Consider the following 19,990-nt stretch of genomic DNA (forward strand, 5'->3'; position numbering starts at 1 on the left):
CAATCTCACGCAAACGAGAGATTGACGGCACTCCACTCTGCGCTGCTTGAATGCCTCTGAGCTCCCGTCTAATGACTTGACTGTGGCAATATGTCCTGACGCTAAACAGAACACCATGGAATGAGATTCCCCTCCCCCCCCCCCCAAAAAAGAACAATTTTGTGAGGCTTTTAAAACTTTTTCCCCTAAATAACCAACAATCAGCAAACCCACAGGAAAACAAGAACAAAACCTCTGCTTAAGAAACATTACCCCTCACCTTACTCCTTAAGCATAAGCGCAGAAATTAATGATGGCTGTCAATTTGTGGGCACTCAGCAACCCTTTAAAAATGTATTCTACCAGTACATCACGAGCCTGTTCTCCCCAATATGCTTGAAGGTGAAACAATGACACAAGTGGTGCAATTAATCAGAGAATAAATGATCTATAAGCCGCACAACTTAGTAATAAATATCCCCTTGGATTTTTCTGTTTACAGAAGTTCTGAGCTGATGAAAAGGCCAAATAAAAGATGGCTAATAGGTCAGGACAACAGCAACAACAAAAGTTGTCACATTTTCTACCAGCTTTCATCCACGGTTTTTCTCTCTGTAAAACTATGCACTCAAACCAACCATGCCAACTCTGTGCTTTCTAGAAGAAAAATTAGAACCCTGAAACTTGGAAAGGCACGCAGCGTTAGTCCTGTGTGCCTTTCTTTTGTCCTTGTGTTTTCTGCTGCACTTTAGTTCATCACGGCACCATCATTGAGTAATCTAGCCAGGGTGACCATAAACTTTCTTTCAGCTTCGACGCTAGCTGTCTCTTAACATGAACTTGCAGCAGGTTCTTTTACAACATGTATGAACCATATTTACAAAATGCCTGTCCCGCTAATTTCACACGGTGTAGCCGCATCTTTCTGTACAGATGCGTTCAAAACTTGCACATCATTGGCACATACACTGGAGTCTTAAGGTGTCCTTTGATTCCTCTTACTCGCCTGTTCAGAACAGTCCTGAATGGTTCGTGGGGAATCCAGAACTGTTCTTCCAATAGAAACTCTGAGGGGGAAAAAAAAAAGTATGACCAGCCCAAACTGACAAATAAAAGATGTCTTATGGTATGTCACTTGGAAGTACTCAGAAGTGCCCCGGAAAAGGTTCGTTCTAATTACCGTTATTATTTTACTTTGCTCAGAACTGTTCTGGGCAAGCAGGTAAGAGAGATAACGGTCGGCAGGCAGACTTGCAAGCCCCGCTGCAGCAGCCAGGAATACAAACTCATCCCCTTGACAGACATGCAACTGGCCAGGGTGGCACCCTCTTGCCTCGGGTGGCACGCTGTTCCTGTCCACAGCGTGCTCACACTGAACTGGTCACTTCGGCAGGAGACCCCACACACCCCCAGAGTCATGGCCCAGACGCAAAAGGCACGGAGAAGCACCACTGCCGGGGTTCGGGCATTGTGATGTTGGCGGTGGTCCACTCTCGAGCGGCGTGGAGGCGCGCCACAAGATGTGGAAGAAGCATAAAAGGTGCCGCTTCACCGGCGGGGCTCGGGCATGCCGATGTTGGAGGTGGTGCGCTCGAGGTAGGCCAGGGGCCCCCCCGGCAGGCCCTGGCCACCGGCCATGACGGGCCCCTGGACCCCCTGCTGCTGCTGCATGGGGGGCATGGTGCCCTGTGGCGGCTGGGGCTGGGGCGGCCCCCCTCCTCCTCCCCCCATGCCTGGGGAGGGGCTGGTGTGGTCGCTGAGCAGGCTCTGCCAGTAGTGGATCTTCTCGTTGTACTTCTGCAGGAGCTGCTCCTTGCGTGCCAGCTCTGCCCGGAGCTCCGTGTTGTCCTGCACACATCCGCGAGACCTTCTTAACCCTCTGCCGTTCCACGCCTTTACCCACTATCCAGCTGTCATGGTCCAAAACTATCTTGCCAGTTTCTGGCACCCGCAAAGAAAAACTGACAGGATATTGATTTATTTTATTTTTTTTCTCTTGCATTCTGCGTGCAACTCCTTTGTTGATATTTGAGCACTCGCTTCAGTCAAATCACTGGCATCACTAACTGATGGAGGCACGCAATTCCCTTCCTCATTATAAAGATGTCATCGTTTCCGCCAAGTGCACCGGCGTTTTTAAAATGTAAGTGGTGAGAAAGCGGCCACGCTTCTCAGCGAACAGCGCGCAACTGAGAATGTTGAGATCCAGAAGGCCCGTGCTGAGCATTGTGCTGTACATCACAGCAAAAGGAAGAAAACTTCAACAAACGAAGTTCACTTATCTCTCAAGACATGCCACATCATGTACACAAACAATGCGGGCACATCGCAGTGAGAAAAACAGCGGCATTTGACCCGAACACCCTTGTCGGGTGGTGCCCAACAGCAGACCACTACGGCCACATAGAATACAAAATAAAGAATATTCCGACCGCTGGAGAAAATAAAACAATGACGTTTCGGCCCCCGAACAAGAGTGTGAACAAGGCTCCCGTTCAGGGGGCCGAAACGTCATTGTTTTATTTTCTCCAGCGGTCGGAATATTCTTTATTTTGTATTTTCATGTCATTCCCGACCAGACGGCCGTCCGTCAAAGACTCTATTTTACGGTTGTGTAGAGTTGTAGGGCAGGGCCCGAGAACGGACCACAAAGGCTTAATTTGTTACTAAGGCAAAAGCTCCACATGTACCATTGGAAGAGAGCTTCGAACGACCTTGGAGTCAGTGGTGCAAAAATCTCACATGGCCCCAGGAAGGCCAAAAGTGAAGCTACCGACGCATGCCAGCAGTGCATAAGAGATGATTGACGACTATCAGATTTAAGTGAGCATTCACTAGCAATTGATAGTACCAATCAGTAAGGTAGCAGTAGGTGGATTACAGGCAACTGCAGTAGATTGATTGATTGATTGTAGGGTTTAACGCGCCGACGCAACGCAGGCGATGAGGCGCGCCGTAGTGGAGGGCTCCGGATTAATTTTGACCACCTGGGGATCTTTAACGTGCGCCGAAATCTCGTACACACGGGCATTTTTGCTTTTCGCCTCCATCAGAAAAGCGACCGCCGCGGCCGGGAATCGAACCTGCGACCTTGTGCTCAGCAGCGCAACGCCTTAGCCACTGAGCCACCGCGGCGGGTAGCCAACTGCAGTAAAATTTCACCTCAGCCAGATTCGTTTGGAACAAACGCCAAGACTACATTTGAGCTATGAGGTGTGCCGTAGTGGAGGGCTCCAGATTTATTGTGCCCCTGGGCAGCTTCGACATGTGCCAAACTCTTAACACAGGAGGCGTTATCGCTTTCCGCCTCCAGCTGTAAAGCAGCCCCCGAGGCCGGGAATTGAACCCGCAGTGTCCTTGGGCTAAGCAGCACAACGTCTCAGTCACTAAGCCGCCTTGTTGAATTTTAAGCCAGGTCCTCTCTCATGCACTTGGGAAGCAAGGCCCGGCAGACGCGCACCAATTTCAACTGTCCTAACCCATGCCGTCACAAGTCAGAAAAAGTGCAGCTTAGAGGCACAATGAAATGTCCCTCTAGACTGCACTTTTTTTTCCTTAACTCCTTTATGCACCTATGTATTTGTTGTTTGCCTTTCTGTGACCTTCTCATCATCCTATTGCAGTATCAACAAATGGATAAATAAATGAGATGCTCCTTATTTTATCGGCTCATTGTGTGGAGGCCGTCCAGCACTTTCCCGGTCAATTTGCACCCGCCTTTTCTCATTGCTGATCTGGCGATGCTGACAATGGCAAAACAATGGCACCTACATGGGGCACACAACATAGCGGATTTAAGCCACGCAAGATGTGTGTCAACAAAGAGTTGGTGCTTACTGCAAGCTGCGTGAAATGCTAAATTTTAGATAGCGTCAAACCACATAGCAAAGCAGTGTGGTATCACTGTGGCCTTACATAAGGTGGGTGTCTCTCACCACAGCCATTTCTGCCGTTCAAGTGTCCTCTCACATACAACCCACAGCACTGAAATTCTTCCGCTAACAACACAGCCAAATCACATGACAATTTCGCTGACAAAGAGTAGGTAACCAGGCAGGGCAGAAGAACTCTCTGTGGGAACCGTTTACCTTCAGATAAGGCCAGCACGTTTCTTTTTTCACTCACAGCACAGGTGTCAGCGCTACCTCAGGCAGAACCTTTCTCAATCGTGGTTGACATAGGGGAAAAAGAGAGAGAGAGAGAGAAAGCCTGCTCTTCCCTAGTCGGAAGAGGAAGTTGCATGGAATTGTGATTACTCCATCACTCCCCCAAAGCCTACTGTGAACAGTGCGATAACACTTCCGCTCCCTTCTCTGCACAGTGAGGATTTGCGCTCATGATCATCATCATCCTCCTCATTATGCCTACGTCAACTGCAGGGCGAAGGCCTCTCCCATAGATCTCTAACTATGCTGGTCCTGTGCTAACTGCAACCAATTTGTGCTCATAGGTGCCTCCAATCACAAGCCTGCTCAATGGTTGACGATTCTGTGATCAAGTGGCTGTCAGGTCTGACTGACTATCCGTCGCATAAAACATGCATCCAAGGACCACACAGACCCACCAAAACCACTTTCCCGTGCTCATTCTCCCTCGAGAATCAAGAAAAACAGGCAAGCAAGCTCTTTCCCTGCAGCTCTTTAGAGGGGACATGCAGACAAAACACAAGTTTGGCTCATTTGAAAGACTGCCTCGTTAGAATCATACTGGCACCACTTTTAACGTAAACTTCACTCAAATAAGCTACATAATCGGAGGAAAAGATGGAACGGCCATGCGACCCTCTAGCTCATTTCCCCACAACAAAACCTATGATGTCACATGTGCCCAGCTGTGCGATTGGCTGAGGCCAGCAGAAGCAAACGCAAATTAGGCATGGCTAATAAGCTTCAGAACGAGCTCTTGGCGCATAAATGTAATGCATATTCATTTTACACCAGTAAGAATGGTGAGGCAAACAATGAAAGTTACGAAAATACACGTAAGCATACAAGTACCAATGCGCACTGCTTTTGGTACTGGGCGCACTATGCTTGTTTTAGCTGCACAGCAGTCTGTTGCTTTGGAGTTGTCTTACACGACACTGGCCGATTGGTGTAAGCGACAATGTCTTACGTGACCCTGTTTGCCGAGTATGCCCCGTGTTCCACGAAACGATTACTTTCTACCGTAACAAAAACAAGCCAAGTGCAACTACGGTCAAAAACAAAGCAACGGCAGACAACGGTCCGCAGAAGAGCATGGTAGCGCCATCTGGGAGGACTGACTTTAAGCAAGGCTGCACAGCCTAATGGCACACTGGAAGGTCGTTTGAATACCCGCCCTCATGACGTCAGGGCAGACACCACGAAAACACACGATTTTAACAGTTTCTCAGTGAATACGGCCTCATTTGCTGCCGGACAAGCGGGGAAGCACAATGAAACAAAATCTTTCTAATAAAACGAACTTATATTTCGTCCCCATGGCCCCCTTTAAGGCAAAGGCCTAGAATTGCATGAGGTGCAAAGAGAAGTTATGTGAGCAGCCTGAGCATTGTGGCAAAGCCGACTACAGTCAAACCCCGCGATAACGAAATCCCACGAGTACGAAATTTCTGCGGCAACGAAATATTTTCGGAAACCCCGGCTCATGTCCGTGGACACCCATGTATCTCACTTCTCACGCAAACGAAACGTTTTCAGAAAGCGATCCCGCGTTAACGGAATTTGCTGCAAGTCTGGTAGACATTTTACCTGCCCATTTGAGGCTAACATTGTCGAAAAAGTGCTCAATTGCATTTTCTTTTTCAGACTCAAAGTGTGTAAACTTTTGCCTCAGTGCACTTGTGGGGTCGCCACCATATTTGTTCACAAAAAGATCGTGCAGCAGGCAGCCGTTGAGGCAGCCTCGCAGCAGCACCACCAGGGGGCGACACATGGTGACTCACGGCTTTGGTTTTGGCTACGCTAGTCAGCTACCGCAGAACAGCGCATGTGCGTTTGTTAAGTGTGCGGCAATCGGCACGTTTGCTTTTAATAGGATACCTCCGCCAGCCCATGTTTTTATCTCCACAAGCTACGGCAGCCATTATTGTCCAAGTCAGTGGCCCAAGTGGAGGAGGGGGGGGGGAGCGGTGATGAGTTCGGGACAACCTGCAGCTTGCTGTACCATTTCGAAAAGCACGGACGCCACTCTTTAATGGCACACGTGCGCAAAACAGAACAGTGACGGCTGCGGTCTTTTCGGACTTTGACAAAGCGGTGCTCACTTGGCTTTGCGAACAGCATTAGAACAACGAGGCGCCACTCTCTGGCCACAGTTCATCAACAGAAGCTGGACTTTGCTCTGCATGCTCGTACAATGCTCAGTGCTGAGGACCAAGGAGAAAAATGTGCAGAGAAGGCAAACCTGCGGGATGTTTGTTTTGGATGCATCTGAAATGACTCAGTCGTTCTTACGCAAGCACATCGGCCAGCAATGAACTACTTCTTGTAGTGTGAGAGCTAAGCTGTGAAGTTCCTGCAAGGTAGGGCTCGCAAAGTTTATAACCTACTCTTGGAAATAAATTTTCGCCTCGGCGACTTTCCTGTCGTTTGTGTTTCATTCTCTCAGCAACGAAAATCTCGCAAAAGTGAGTTTTCCGGCTTTCCCCGGTGGTTTCGTTACTGCGGGGTTCAGCTGTATTTGCTTCCCTGGTGGTGTATGGTGGAACCAAGAGGCACAATCTACACCAGAATGGTGTCCACACTGATCCCGAGGTCTTCACTGACCTGTAAACCATGGCCTTACAGTAATGTTTCTAGGGTGCATCACAACATGGCAGCAAGGAGTAAAAATCAGCAACATGAATTTCAACGAGAGAACTCCATAAACGTCAACCATATGATCTGTAGGAAAACCGACCTTCATAATTGCAATTCAAAAGAAGATAACATGCCAGCTACTGCAGGGAACATAATACACAACAAATTTAACGGGAATAGTTCCAGCATCTATATGTGGCACGATCCCAAGTAGAAGGAATAGCCGTCCTTGTACAGCCTGCCTCCTAAAAACTATCAGGTTCTCGGGCGAGGCTCTAGAACAGCGCGTCATAAGTAGACGACATTGAGGTCGATGGATTTACACTCATCTCTGAGGTGGCATCCACCAGTCTGTTTCAAACGATTATTCTTAAAGCTTACACTGTTACCAGAGGTGCGCCATCTTGTATGATTTCAAATGCCCCAAATTCGCAACTTCTAGTGTCAAGCAGTTAAACATACCGCCCACGTTGAGAGGCATAAATTTCAAGGTTCAGAGAAGGCACTACGTTTGGGCCCAGAATGCGACTGAAGCTTAGGTTTCAAAAATATTTACCTGTGCGCTGGTAAAACCTTCCCACACCTCTGACCTTACTGCTCTCAAACAAAATGCGTTTTAACAGCTGGGCTGTTTAGGCAGACGCAAATCCGTCCGTTGCACCAAAAATTCTCGGATCCCCCAAGAAAAAATGTGGTCAGGGAGGTTTCAGGAATTGAACCCGGGACCTTTACACTGTGAAAACAGCAACACAATTTACTGGGCCACCTCAAAAGCCCGTGGGAATGGGTTAGCCGAAGTGGGGAACAATAACATGTGCAGCCAATAGGAATGGAAAGAAAAAAAAAAAAGGCTTCTCGTGGTTGGAATTGAACCTTGGTCCTTTGTGTTATGAAACCGGCGTCGATCTGACTGAGCTACCATCACATAAAGGGAGCGCGGCATTTCCTCTGGGTTCGTAGCACGGGCATTGGACTTTGCCACGGGTTCTAGTGCGTGCCAACGCGGTCCACTTTTGGAGAAATGTGAAATCCCGCGGACAAAACGATCCTGGCCTGCCAGTCATGAAGAACTTTCAGCGGCGAGTTCATTAATGAGAGGGTGATGACACGTGGAGCTGAGACTTGACACATCACTGGACAACTTTAAAGCAAACTTAGGTCGGCAAAATGTGACATGGAGAGAACAATTACCGCAGTAACACTAGAGACAGCTAGGAAGCGGGCTTCCTGGATCAGAGAACAAACTAGAGCAGAAGATACAGTACAAACAGAGACAAATAAATGGGCTTGGGCTGGTCACGTAGTGAGGCGAAACGACAATCCATGGAGTACCAGGGTGATACAGTAGACACTGAGAGACGGGTCTACAAAAAAAAAACATCCCCCTCGCGAGGGGCACGATCAAATGCAGAGCATTTCTGCGGGGGGGCGCGCCTGCAAGTCGTATGGATTACGTATTGGTTGTTGTTGTTGTAATTGTTGTCTTCCAGCGTAGACATTGTCGATGAAGTCGATGGTGAAATGTGCCGTGAACCCCCTGCCGCGGCTATGACGCAACGTGGAGCGGCTATGACGCAACACAATCCAACACAATCCACTTTAATCCAATCCAATCTAAATCCAAGCCAATCCAATCGAATCCAATCCAATGCCCCTCGCGAGAGAGAGTTATAGCGCCGAAATCGCCACCACGCGAACGCGTGATGCTGACGTCACGATCATGCCACAGATGTTAGCGACCGCAGCGCGCGCGAACGACATATGTGGTTTAAGCGCGAACCGACCGCGGCGAGAGAGCGCGATGCGAGCGCCCCACCTGTTCTTGCGCGCGATCCTAACGCGGCGAGAGAGGGTGTTGCGAGCGGAGAGAAGGCGAGGAGGACGCGGGGGAGAGGGCGCACCTCTGGCTGACGGTTGAATGAGTCAAGGATATAAGGCACGTTCGTAACCTTCCGTTCTGTGTCGGCTTTGTGGCTCAGTTGGTAGAGCACCGTGCACCTTGCGTTCCGCCCGCAGAGTCGTAGGATCGAAACCTGGCGCCGGCAAGTATTTATATAGTGTAGGGGGAGCGATGCGGACGCGGACTACGGACGCCAACGCGGGTGACATCGTGAGTTACTGAAATGCTCTGCATTTAAAAGAGGAAGACCATTAACCCAACCATCATCATCAGCCTATCTACGCCAACTGCAGGGCCTCTCCCATTATTTTCCAATTACCCCGGTGATGCAGCAGTGGCATAGAGGTAGAGCATCCGCCTCGCGTGCAGAAGGACCGTGGTTCGAATCCCGGTGCCGGACAATTCCCACCGGATTTAAAAAGAAAAAATCCGCGTATTACTGGAATTGCAGAATGGGGCTTGGGGTGCGGCCTGACCCCAGCGACCATTGCCGGTAACGCACTCCCTCTCCAGAGCAGGATCGGCCACCCTGGTGTAGTAACGGCCACAACCTCCCATGAATACGCCAATTAACCCAATGGAGGAAGGAAATAGGGAAATTCAGTGCCCAACAGTGGACGTGATAGGCGCGATACGAGTGGTTGGAGGTCGATGGGAGAGGCCCTTTTCTTGCAGTGGACCAGAGTAGGCTGATGATGATGATGTAATGGCTGGGTCTCCGACAAAGGGAGAGGGGCCACCAGCTCTGCTGTTTTTCAACTTTCCATCGCTAGCCCTTTGCGACACGGCGTGTACAATTGTACGCACGACTTTTAAGAGCATTATTGCTAAACCGCTGAGCCAGCATTCGCATTTCCCGCTCTACGGAGCAGTGCTGCCATTTCGTGAATGCCGCACCTTTACCATCCACCAATGCTTTACGCGAACAAGAGAGCAAGATGAACGAACGCCTCTGTGTTCTATGGGGCTTCAAGTAGGTGTTCTTGGTATTACTCTTCTGTCTATTTCAAACGTTTACTAAAGCAAAACTGAAGCTGTCAGATTAATATATAAGGGCTACAGATCACAATATCGTGCATATGTTTTCTATTGTAGCAATGGTTTTAGGAAACGGTGGTCACGTTTATGATGGCGTGTTTATGATTAGGACCCCACCTTATTTGTTAGCTACTTTTGAGGTTGAGCTCTTTACGATTTTTAAGTGAAATTTCAGTTATCAAAAGCATACATAGGCAGTTACAATTTTTTCTGACAGCTACATTCTAATGCGTGTCGCCAAGGGCTAGTGCAAACTGCGCCTATCTTTTTTTCCCTTACAGAGGTGATTTTAAATAGTGGATGACCCCCTTGTGTTGGCCCCTTTGGTTTAGAGAATACGGCTAGCTTGAGTGGGTCTCAGTGACATCTAATGTCATTCAAAAAGTTGCACGTAGAATCGTCCACATCGCTAAAAATGCGGTGCTTCCACAGCGCCGTAGCACGTGCTGTCGACACAATCTCCATATCATTCGAGCACCCGTCACACGACACCAGCGGTGCTTTGAAAAATTGTGGCACGCAGAAAAACAAACAAAAGAGGATGTAAGTGTGTCTACCACTCAGTTGACGGTGCCAGTGCTCAGGGCACACTCGGAAAGCGCCAAATTCAAACGAGAAAACTATAACGTTTCAACTTGAAGACTATCAATTTGAATAGACGTGAGCAGAGACGTGTTAAATACCCTTCAAAAGTTTCTGTGAAACAATGGCAGCATTAAACAGACTCTTCTCACCTTTCTTTCAGTGGAAACAAAAAAAATAAATGCAGCATTTCCTGAACACAAAATGCTGACGTGCTTGAGAATGCGTCTACGCTTGGAGCTCACGTACGAGTGATGCGTGCCACTAGCCCGCCCTGAATAGCTCGCTTGTTAATCAGCTAAATTGTTTTTGCTCACGCACAAGCTTACTTTACTAGTGTTAACCAAGAGATGCTCACTTTAGCTTCTAGGACTGCCAAAATAAAATGGTCTCTAGCAATACTTATCTGAGGTCTCGAGGCAAACATTGTTTAAAACCAACTTAGCAGGCAATGCCGCACACATGCTGTGAATGCGTGACAACCTAGCTGGCTTCAGCCAAGGGTGATGGGCACAATGCCAAGTTCAAAGCTAACAGGCTCACGTTCAAAGCTAAAGGTGCTCTGAAGCTGTGGATGTAACTGAAGCCTGTTGCACAACCCTCTCAAATCGAAGCAATGCATGACCCTAGGCGTGTTACCGCTGGCTTTTTTTTGGCACCACAGTATGAAAAAGGGGCACGCCTACTTATTATTTTCAGGGTTCGTACAGGCTTCAAAAGCAAAAATTCAAGGGTTTTCAAGGACTTTCAAGGACCAGAAAACACATTTTTAAGGTCCCCATGTAATATTTTATCTGGGATTATTTAAACTTTTCCAACACAATTTTTTATTGCACAATACCTAAGCACATTAGTTCACATCTAGATAGGTGCTAACGGGTTCGTAAATGCTCCCCCAGCTTTATTTTTTTATTTCATGGCTCGTATTTACAGGTTTTTCTTTGTGTTTTTCTGAGGCTGTTTGATTTCAAAACTTAGTTAATGTTGCCTGCATCTCCTGCTTTGTCAGCAAGAGTATCAGCTGAAATTAAATCGAGCAAGTGTTGCTTCAAGGCAGGATGAACTATGTACACGTCCACCATTTGCACGTAAAAGCAAACGTAGATGGAGCGTATGAGGCACAGTAAAGATGCAATGAGCAAGCGCCCACAGACTAGATGCAAGATAGAGAACAGAAGCTGGCTTTTACTGGATTGTATCGTGATATAGATTGGATTGACAAGTGCCAGCTCCCAATGTTGCCTTGTAATAATGAAAATCCACCAAACTTGTAATTTCACGCAATACACTGAAAATTGATTGTTACAAAGTTTCTTTACATTTGTTAACACCTAAAATCTATGACAAGCACTTTAAATTCTTGTGAAAAGACAGGGCCATTGATTCTCTCCGGAAAAATCAAGGGTTTTCAAGGACCATGCAAAAATTCCAGGACTTTCCAGGCCTTGAAATTGACACTTCTAAATTCAAGGGTTTTCAAGGTTTTCAAGGACCTGTGCGAACCCTGTATTTTTCTCCTATCACTACCAACTCAACAGGATAGCTGAGCAGGTAACAAGACGACGTCACCTCAAGTAAACGTAACAAAACAAGCCTGACGTAAAGAAGGACTTTAAAGGGCACCTCATGTGCATACGTTTAGGCACTGCATTTGCTCCAAAATTTACGCCCCTCTATGTGCTTCATCACAAGGATACCCGCTTTACACATACCATCCACCAGATAACAGTGATCAACAGTGAGGCACCAGGCTTGAGCAGACAAAAAAAAAAAAAAAAATCTACGACTCGGTTGTACCGCTACAATCTCAAAATAATTAAAAAAAAAAAAAGCGGTGTCTACAACTTACTTTTTAAACGCCCGATAAATTGAGTTAGCACAGGACCAGTATAACTGGAGATCCTTGGGAGAGGCCTTTGCCCTGCAGTGGGCATAGACAGGCTGATGATGACGATGACATAAGCTAGGCAAACAGAGGTCAAATGTGGCGATAACATCGGGGGTGGGGAGGAGTCCCCAGCGAGAAGCTCACCTCCATGACAATCTGCTCAGACTTCTGGGCGGAGAGCACCAGCCTCTTCTGGAGAAAGAAGCTCTCCATCTGTTTCGCGACATCCAGGAATCGCTGGATCGTCTGCTCCACGCCTGGGGAAGAAGCGCACGGTGAGTGTACAACTCGGGCACTTGACCAATGTATTTTACGCTCTAATGCATCCACGTCATGCCACGTTGCAATAAACCACTCCTACCAGTGCACTTATGAACATAATCGCTGCTAAAAAGCTGAATGGAACACTTACGTTACTTACTGACACTGTCTAGTCTATCTTCAGTTTTTTTTCTGCCAATATAAAAGCATTTTCCCATGGAGAAATGTTTACTTCAAATCACGACTGCCTTCATACACAACGAAATCATCACTGGGTAGGCATGGTGAGGGCTGTCAGGTGGTGCTAAATTTACTCCTCAACTTCGCCAGTTTTGCTCATAATGCAATCTGACTTTCAGCAGTTGCTCAGTGGCTAAGGCGTTGTGCTACTGAGCCCTGGGCACGGGTTTAATTCCCAGGCTTCAGGATTTCAGCGCATGTTAAGGGCACACGGTAAGGCGAAATATAAAAAAAAAGTGACTGTTCTTCTTCACAATTAAGGAAGTTCACCTTCTTATGCACATATTCCATAATCACACTTATCTTAGAAGGCTGTATTTCTGGCTCAAAAACAGTTTTTCCATAAGCAAATTGTAAGTGACCACGTCCCATTTAAGAATGTGTTCCATGTTTATTGTAATTTTTTCCATCAAGAAACTCCCAGCTCTAGATCAAAATGCTAATCTGTTACCAGCTGTACTAAGAAATTGTTGGGCAACCACTGCATAGCTGATATTTCCGCCAAGGCAATCCACAGACGCTGTGCGCGTCTTTTCCACATTTGTGCTTCGGAGCCGCCTGCCAAAAAATTTCATTCTTGGGCTTCACACTCTCAAGATTGCTACAATGGATGCTGCCCTTTCATTGAATGATGGGAGTATCGCACGAGCCAGCATTTCGAATCAATTCAGACTTAACCCTGGGTGCAACACTGCCATCAAGTGGCTAAAAGAGGTTGACCCCAAGTAGCAATACCTTGCGAAGAGAGCTGCACGACAGCTCACAAAATAGGCACGGCAGGACAGATGACAGGCCGGAAAGCGAAAAAATTACTTTGACGGTGATTGTGAAGCTGGTGCTTACTACATAAATGACTCTAGTGGTGTCTGTGGCAAAAAGGTATTGTTTTTCACCTCTTTTCTTACTTGAACCTCAATTATCTCAAAACAGTGTTTGTTGTTACAGCGGTGCCATTATTTCCTATATCTCCCAGGTTAACTGGCTGCTTCTTTTTTCCTGTCATTTACATAAGTTGTCACATCTACTGTGCTAGAATTGAAAATATGCATGCAACGTTTTTTTTTTTTGTTATACAATGTTTATACAAGCTCTGTCTGCCCACACGCTAAATTTTTCAGCAACCTGCCTTGTGATTTTGTTTACACACAGCTTCTGCTCCAGCCAAGGCTTGTGTACCAGCACAGTTCCACCACATGACGCAAGTGGACTGGGATCGGCTTGAGGCTATTAATAGGGCCGCCATGCGCACCATCACCGGCCTCCCCTACTTAACGCCAATTCCAGAGCTACAAGCAGAAACACTACAAAACACGCTCAATAAAATTGCTCATTGTTCCGCCCGCCTGCTGAAGCGTGGACAAGTTTCCAGAGGCGCCAGCTCTCGCCGTGATTCGCATCGATGTCAGCCTTTTCCACCGCTAGGCCGCCCTGATCCCAGCATCAGGTGGCGGACAACAAGCCTCAGACAAGGCTCCACGTCCGTACCTCTGGCCTCCATCAGCCCCCCCGACACCGTCCATCATGTCCTAGACTGGGTGCCTGTGACGCAACCGGTTGCCCAGGCCTTTGTAGACACCGGGGCGTACGACTGCATCGTCAACACGATCTTGACGTGTCCATCTTACCCTGCTTTGACACAAAGCTGTGCGTACTCTTCCTTTTCCCAACAGGCACAAAATAAAGTTGTTCTCTCTCTCTCTCTCTGCGTGTACGAGACCCTTTGTGCTCTACCTAGCCTGCTAGTAGAACTTACTTCCATTCGGGATGTACTAGTAGCAGTAATAGTATGTGTTGTTGGATGAGGGGGACTTAGACTAGCATAACTGCCGGCATGGCGCACTCCTAGCTTTTGGAGATCACGGAAAAAGTTTGTCCGTTCAGGCCTGCAGGCACCTGCATCGACAGTGACTAGTGGGGTGAAGCTGGAAATTTTCACATACTCAACGGCAGCGATTTGGGGCTTACGTCGTGTTGCGCGGTGTACAAACCTGGCTTCATGCATCCGCGCAATTATGGACACCTACCCATGCCCTGTCTGTGTTTTGTGGATTCACCGGGACACGCTTCCTGTCCACGCAGCGGCAGATCACACCTGCCACAGAGACCTCCCAGGGCCACTACCACTTCTTCCAGTATCAACCGTAGAAGAATTGTTGTTGGAAAAGGGCAACCTCCACCGCGCCACGCGTGCTTTACTTCCACTGCATTGAACTGACCTCCCCAGTGGGCTCGCTTGCTGGGAGGAGGTTCTGCTGCAGAGGCTTCGAGTTGGGGTGGCGTTATCCCAAGCCGTTACCCCCAATTGGCCCACCCGATATCACACCCCGTTTGCGGACACCTGCCCCTTCTGCATGACTCTTGCGTCCGAAGCTGACTTTGAACAGCTGCTGTGGACTTTCCCTGGTCTCAGGGACGCCCGAATGTGACCCCTCCGAGGGACAGGGATCCATCCTGGGAAACCCCAGATCTTAAGCATTGGATATAAGGACCACAGCACCAGTCTCTTCTTGCTTTTTGCGTGAAACGGGTGCAATGTTGTACCTTCAAAACCTCCTGTTATGCCGTAGGGCAGTCTGTCTCAATTAAAAAAAAAAAAAAAACTTTGTTGAAGCCCCATCAGTTTGGCATAAATACAGGGGGTGTTTTTTTTTTTTTTTCTGCACCGAACAAAGCACTAGGGATGCTAACTTCTCCAGTTGCCATGGCTCCTACACTAAAATAGTAGAAGCCACGCTTTCAGCAGATCTCATCACAAAGCTGGGTATGACAGCCCACCCCTGTCAATTCTGCGATGAGAACTGCAGTTATTTCAATAGATCATCTTCTTCAACCACTGCTGCGCATCATAATTTGCTTTCTATCACCCCTGCCACACGGGCACGAATTGACATTAAGTGCTTAACGCCTTAAGAAACCGAATGGCATTACTCGGGCGGTCTGTACTATACGCCAGAACCCAAAGGCATTAAATGTGTAGGCATGATGGCGGTAATGACCAAAAAGAGAAATGTACTCCTATTTTTGAAGTCTTTAAAGTGGAGAAATACTTCCTAGGAGGGTTAAAATTGCTTTTGTGAAAGAAAACTAGTGCTTTCTAAACAAATGGTGTGAGCCATTTCTAAATGTGGCTTCAGAAGCTGCCGTCGCCTCTTAGTGGCAGCCAAACCCGAAATTTCAAAACAAGAAGTAGCAAGGCGTTCTGCCTGCTGTTTTAGTGAACTTCGTCTTTTTCAGAACTTTGTCACCAAGAGTGCACAAAAAATAATCTTATTTCGAAGTTCAGCTACGTTTCTGAATCAGTACTCTGGTGCTGAGAGTTTCGATGGTTCCATTTGGTGCCCATCGCATTCGAGAGTAGGCACATCTAAGGCGTTCGTGAAGGCGAATGAATTATGCGGAACTCCTTAAACTGAAAATTAAATTACAGTGAATAGCATTAGATTTTCAGCGTAGCAGCGAATTAATGGCATTGAAACTTAAGGCATTAAGCACTTAATTTAACTTTTCGTGCGCATGAGGCACAGGTATAACACTACAGTAAGAACAACAAATAAGAACCCTTTATTTTAAACACTCTGTCTAGCCACAGCATGTGCGCGTGCTCTCCTTGCAGAGCCGGCGAAGACTAAACCCAACAACCCAAGGAAAAGATTGAAACCATAACTACAGGAGACTGAGGAAGTGCGCATAGCCAACGAATAAGCTGCTCAGCCTGTCTAGCTGTGTTTTTTTTTCTAACTTCTCTCCGATTCCGCTGCACCAAATAGCACTACATTTGACCTCCATTTACAAAAAAAAGTTAGCATGCAAAAGGCACAGGCACACATGTATACTGAGCTCAGTCGTGCTGAAAACTGCCAATCTCTAACCACCGCGTGGTTCATCAATTTTGTGATGTCGACTGTGGCGGTCACACTGGCGTGCTCAGAGGCCTTTTAAAGGCCGAGAGCTTTTAAAGAACGCCAACTATTCGTGCACAAACTGCCAATATTAACCATCAACTGCGTGAACGTCAGTTCGTAACACTGGCATCCAATCACATTGCAAAGCAGTAGTGTGCCAATGGTGTAGCGAGGAAATCGGCCACGTACGACCTGTTCACCGTTTCTTCTTTCCTCCATAGCCTCACAAATCAATTAGTTCTCTGCACTTCTCTGTAACGAAGTGACATTAGTTCATGCTTGCAAAAGCAGGTCTTTAAAACAGACGGGAACGAAGCAGGATCAAAACAAAGGACCTCGCCTTTACAGTTTCCGACGCCTGCGGGAGAAATTTTTGAGGGCCCCAATTCACGGTATATTGTGTACGCGGGTTAAGAGCCTGTAGTGGACAATGTTTGTTTTTGCATGTAATAACACACCAGACACACTCAAAGGTAGCGCGATACGTTATCACAGAAATTGGGAGGGTTCACAGCAGCTCCTAAAGTGTTTTCGTTCACCTTTACACACGTTCATCAAAGGCAGCATAGGCGCGAAAACGTACGCCACGCACGAGCCAAAGTTTCACGCCACCTCCTACGCACCGTAGAAGCGATGTTAGTACAGTTGCTCATTCTACAAAGTGCGCTTCTTCGTGAAAACGCGGGTGGTGCGTTTAACCACATAGTCTCAACTGCTACGTAACAACTAGGAGCTCGAAATGTCGCGCTCCACCCGCTCCATCTACAACCGTACAGGGCATTTGTGATTGAACTTTCTGAGACGTCCGATCGTACCTGTCTTCACTTCTTCCGAATCCCGAACGTAGAAGTAATCCGGATTGGTGACCGCCGCCAGACATGCCTAGAGAAAGAAATGCAGCGACAACTGAATGGGTTACAATTCGGCTACTTTGATCAGCTGGCATGCAGTGATTTCTACGTCGTAAAAGCCCAGATGCGGTAACACGAATAACATACCTGAAAGGAGTTTTCGAAATCGTCAACGATGTGATTTGAAGAAGCCATCTAAATCTGCAATCGAGCTGGGAGCCCGCAGATATTCAATACTACCAAGAGAACTGCTGTCACCCTACCAGCGTCCATGCGGCGTCCCTGAGCCTGAGCGATTGTTCGCACTGCTCTCTGCGCATGCGCCCCGTTGCTACAGCAACGGAGGCGCGTTGTCTGCTTTCAGGACGCCGCGGCGCCAAATTCAAATGTGAGGGCGCCGTGGTGTCGCACACGGCACGTTGAAAAGCGCCGTCAGCTGGGAGAAGCGTCATCGCTGCATATACGATTGCGATAAATAAAATTCGAACGTACACAGCGCTAGTCATTCGACGCATTTAGCTCAGTCGAGCGAGGAACAGCTGATGTGACGATTCGTCTCAAATTCCTGTATGCGCTGGCTAATCGGCGCTAGCATGGGCTAAAACTTTTAGGGTTGGGCAATGATTTAAACAATAGTCTGATTAATCCTCAGGTAATAACAAATTAATTGATCGTTTATTCATTTGGTGCCAAAAACTACATTTCGAGTTCGAAGTTGGCGAATTCCATTGGGAGAACAGGAGCAAGTGGGGCGAGCAGCCAGAGCAGCACACGGGAGTAACGGGGACGTGTGCTTTCGTTCTGCGAATGAAACATTCGCGCTGCTCCGGGAGCAGTGAAAAGAGGGGGAGGGCGTGATGTCAAGAGTCATGTGACCAAACTTTTCCCGCTCTCGCTTCCCGGAGCATTTCGCGCGCTCGTGTTGTCCGTACACTGTTCCTCGCCAGTTTTGCCAGATACGTGCCGGTGGTTTTGTGTCTGCCTTCCGCATGGCGACGAATGAAGAAGCCTAGGGGATGTTCATGTCCATGATAGGGTCACCATCGTATCTCCCACAAATTAGCTGCGAACGATAACAGATTCCGCCGTCTTTTCCAGATACGACTCTACCTTCGGTCGCTGCTCCGGCGGGGTGAACAGGTGTTCGAACATAAACTCATGCAATGTCAAATCGTCGTCGTCGTCGCTGCTGCTGCTGCTGTCCGATGATGAGTTTGCGCTTGAATCTGTGGTGCTTTCATCATCTAAAAGTAGCAGCATCGTCCAGACGGCCGCGCTTAGCTGCTGCCATACGCACTGTGCGACTATCGCGGCTGCTGGATTCCGCCATTTTTCCTCCGCCACCCGGGGATAAAACCAGAAATGACGTAAAAGAGGTCATGTGACTTCCTAGGTGTTCCCTGTTACTCCGCCGCTGGCGACGGAGCACTGAGAACTGCTCTCGGCTGCTCCCGGCGCCAAAAAAGTGCTCCTCCTCGACCAATGAAACACAACGCCCCTGCTCCTGCCCGACCACTGGAAGACGCCAGAACTCGCGAGAGCACTTTGGGTGCAGTTAGAAGTGCTCCTGTTCGCCCACGGGCACACCGTGCCCACGGGAAAGCGCTCGACATGCAGCGCCCCTAGCGGCCGACGCCTCTGGTAGAGTGAACTCTACCTCTACCTCTGGGTAGTACAAAAGCAGACGACCCTCGCCGCCCTCCATGTGTTTTCAATTACAAGCCACAGTGAAAGTTGGTTGTGGCGCTTTGCGGCGTGTTTAAATGACTAGATCGGGTGCTTTAACTGTTTGACGACAGTTACAGTTTTTTTCTTTTTGCGTGCGGTCGACACAGGAAAGTTCACGAGTAGCATAAACACGGAATGCTGCTCATCTTACATCCTGAGGTAACTGCAAAGCTTTAAGCGAACGCAAGAATTGCGCAGCCCACTCAGCTGACACTGCTGGCCTGGCACCGCCTTTGAAACGAGTGGAAATTTTGTTTCGTATTATCGCAAACTAAATGATTCTTGCGTAATGTTTTACGCCGCACGATTTACGAACGTCAGGGTACATGTATACTAGCGAGTAGGTGGGGCAATACCGCCAATTAAATAAACAAATTAAGCGCTATTAAAAGACCCAAAACACGCACCAAATCACACGCGCAGCATAACATAACACAGCCTCATACACGGCGCGGGGCCCCGAATATTTACATGCGATTATCACTGACTGTGTTGGTTTTCTAGTGCAGGGGTCGACGAATCTGAACGCCGACACGACAGTTTTGACTTCAAATGGAGTTAGACAGCGAGACAAGAACAGAGAATTGGTGTCCTCCATTTAAATTGCCCCCCCCCCCATGTTCCCACTTCGCCAGATTATTGTCAAATATTATTAGAAATTCGCTGAATTTTTTCTCTTTGCATTCAGAGCCCCCACCCCCCAACCCCTCCCTATTTGACGTCCAGCCCTCCGCCGTGTCGGCTGCATGGAACTCGGCCGTTGCTGACCCTCATTCTAGGCTATTAAGTGCGAACTGGGAATGTATGCTGCAAGAGCATAATTTAATAAGGGAGAG

General features: G+C 48.0%; 1 protein-coding gene across 1 annotated transcript; it reads right to left on the minus strand.

Annotated features, from left to right (window-relative positions):
* Nucleotides 1-1,375: 1,375 nt before the first annotated feature.
* Nucleotides 1,376-17,734, minus strand: Med28 (mediator complex subunit 28). Its single transcript, XM_077681721.1, has 4 exons — nt 17,574-17,734; nt 17,391-17,457; nt 12,317-12,429; nt 1,376-1,827 (listed from the first exon to the last, which is right to left on the minus strand). The coding sequence occupies exons 1-4, from the start codon at nt 17,619-17,621 to the stop codon at nt 1,528-1,530; spliced, it is 528 nt and encodes a 175-aa protein (XP_077537847.1). The 5' UTR covers nt 17,622-17,734; the 3' UTR covers nt 1,376-1,527.
* Nucleotides 17,735-19,990: the final 2,256 nt, after the last annotated feature.

This window comes from Haemaphysalis longicornis, unplaced genomic scaffold, assembly GCF_048455015.1.
Source record: "Haemaphysalis longicornis isolate Haplotype H1 unplaced genomic scaffold, Haemaphysalis longicornis Haplotype H1 scaffold_8, whole genome shotgun sequence".
NCBI classification, from domain to species: domain Eukaryota; kingdom Metazoa; phylum Arthropoda; class Arachnida; order Ixodida; family Ixodidae; genus Haemaphysalis; species Haemaphysalis longicornis.

Coding starts and splice junctions, on each gene's coding strand:
- Med28 (XM_077681721.1), bottom strand. CDS start 17,621: ATGGCTTCTTCAAATCACATCGTTGACGATTTCGAAAACTCCTTTCAG. Junction 17,458..17,573: donor ATTTCGAAAACTCCTTTCAG/GTATGTTATTCG, acceptor TTCTTTCTCTAG/GCATGTCTGGCGGCGGTCAC. Junction 1,828..12,316: donor CTGAGCAGATTGTCATGGAG/GTGAGCTTCTCG, acceptor GGATGTGTGCAG/GACAACACGGAGCTCCGGGC.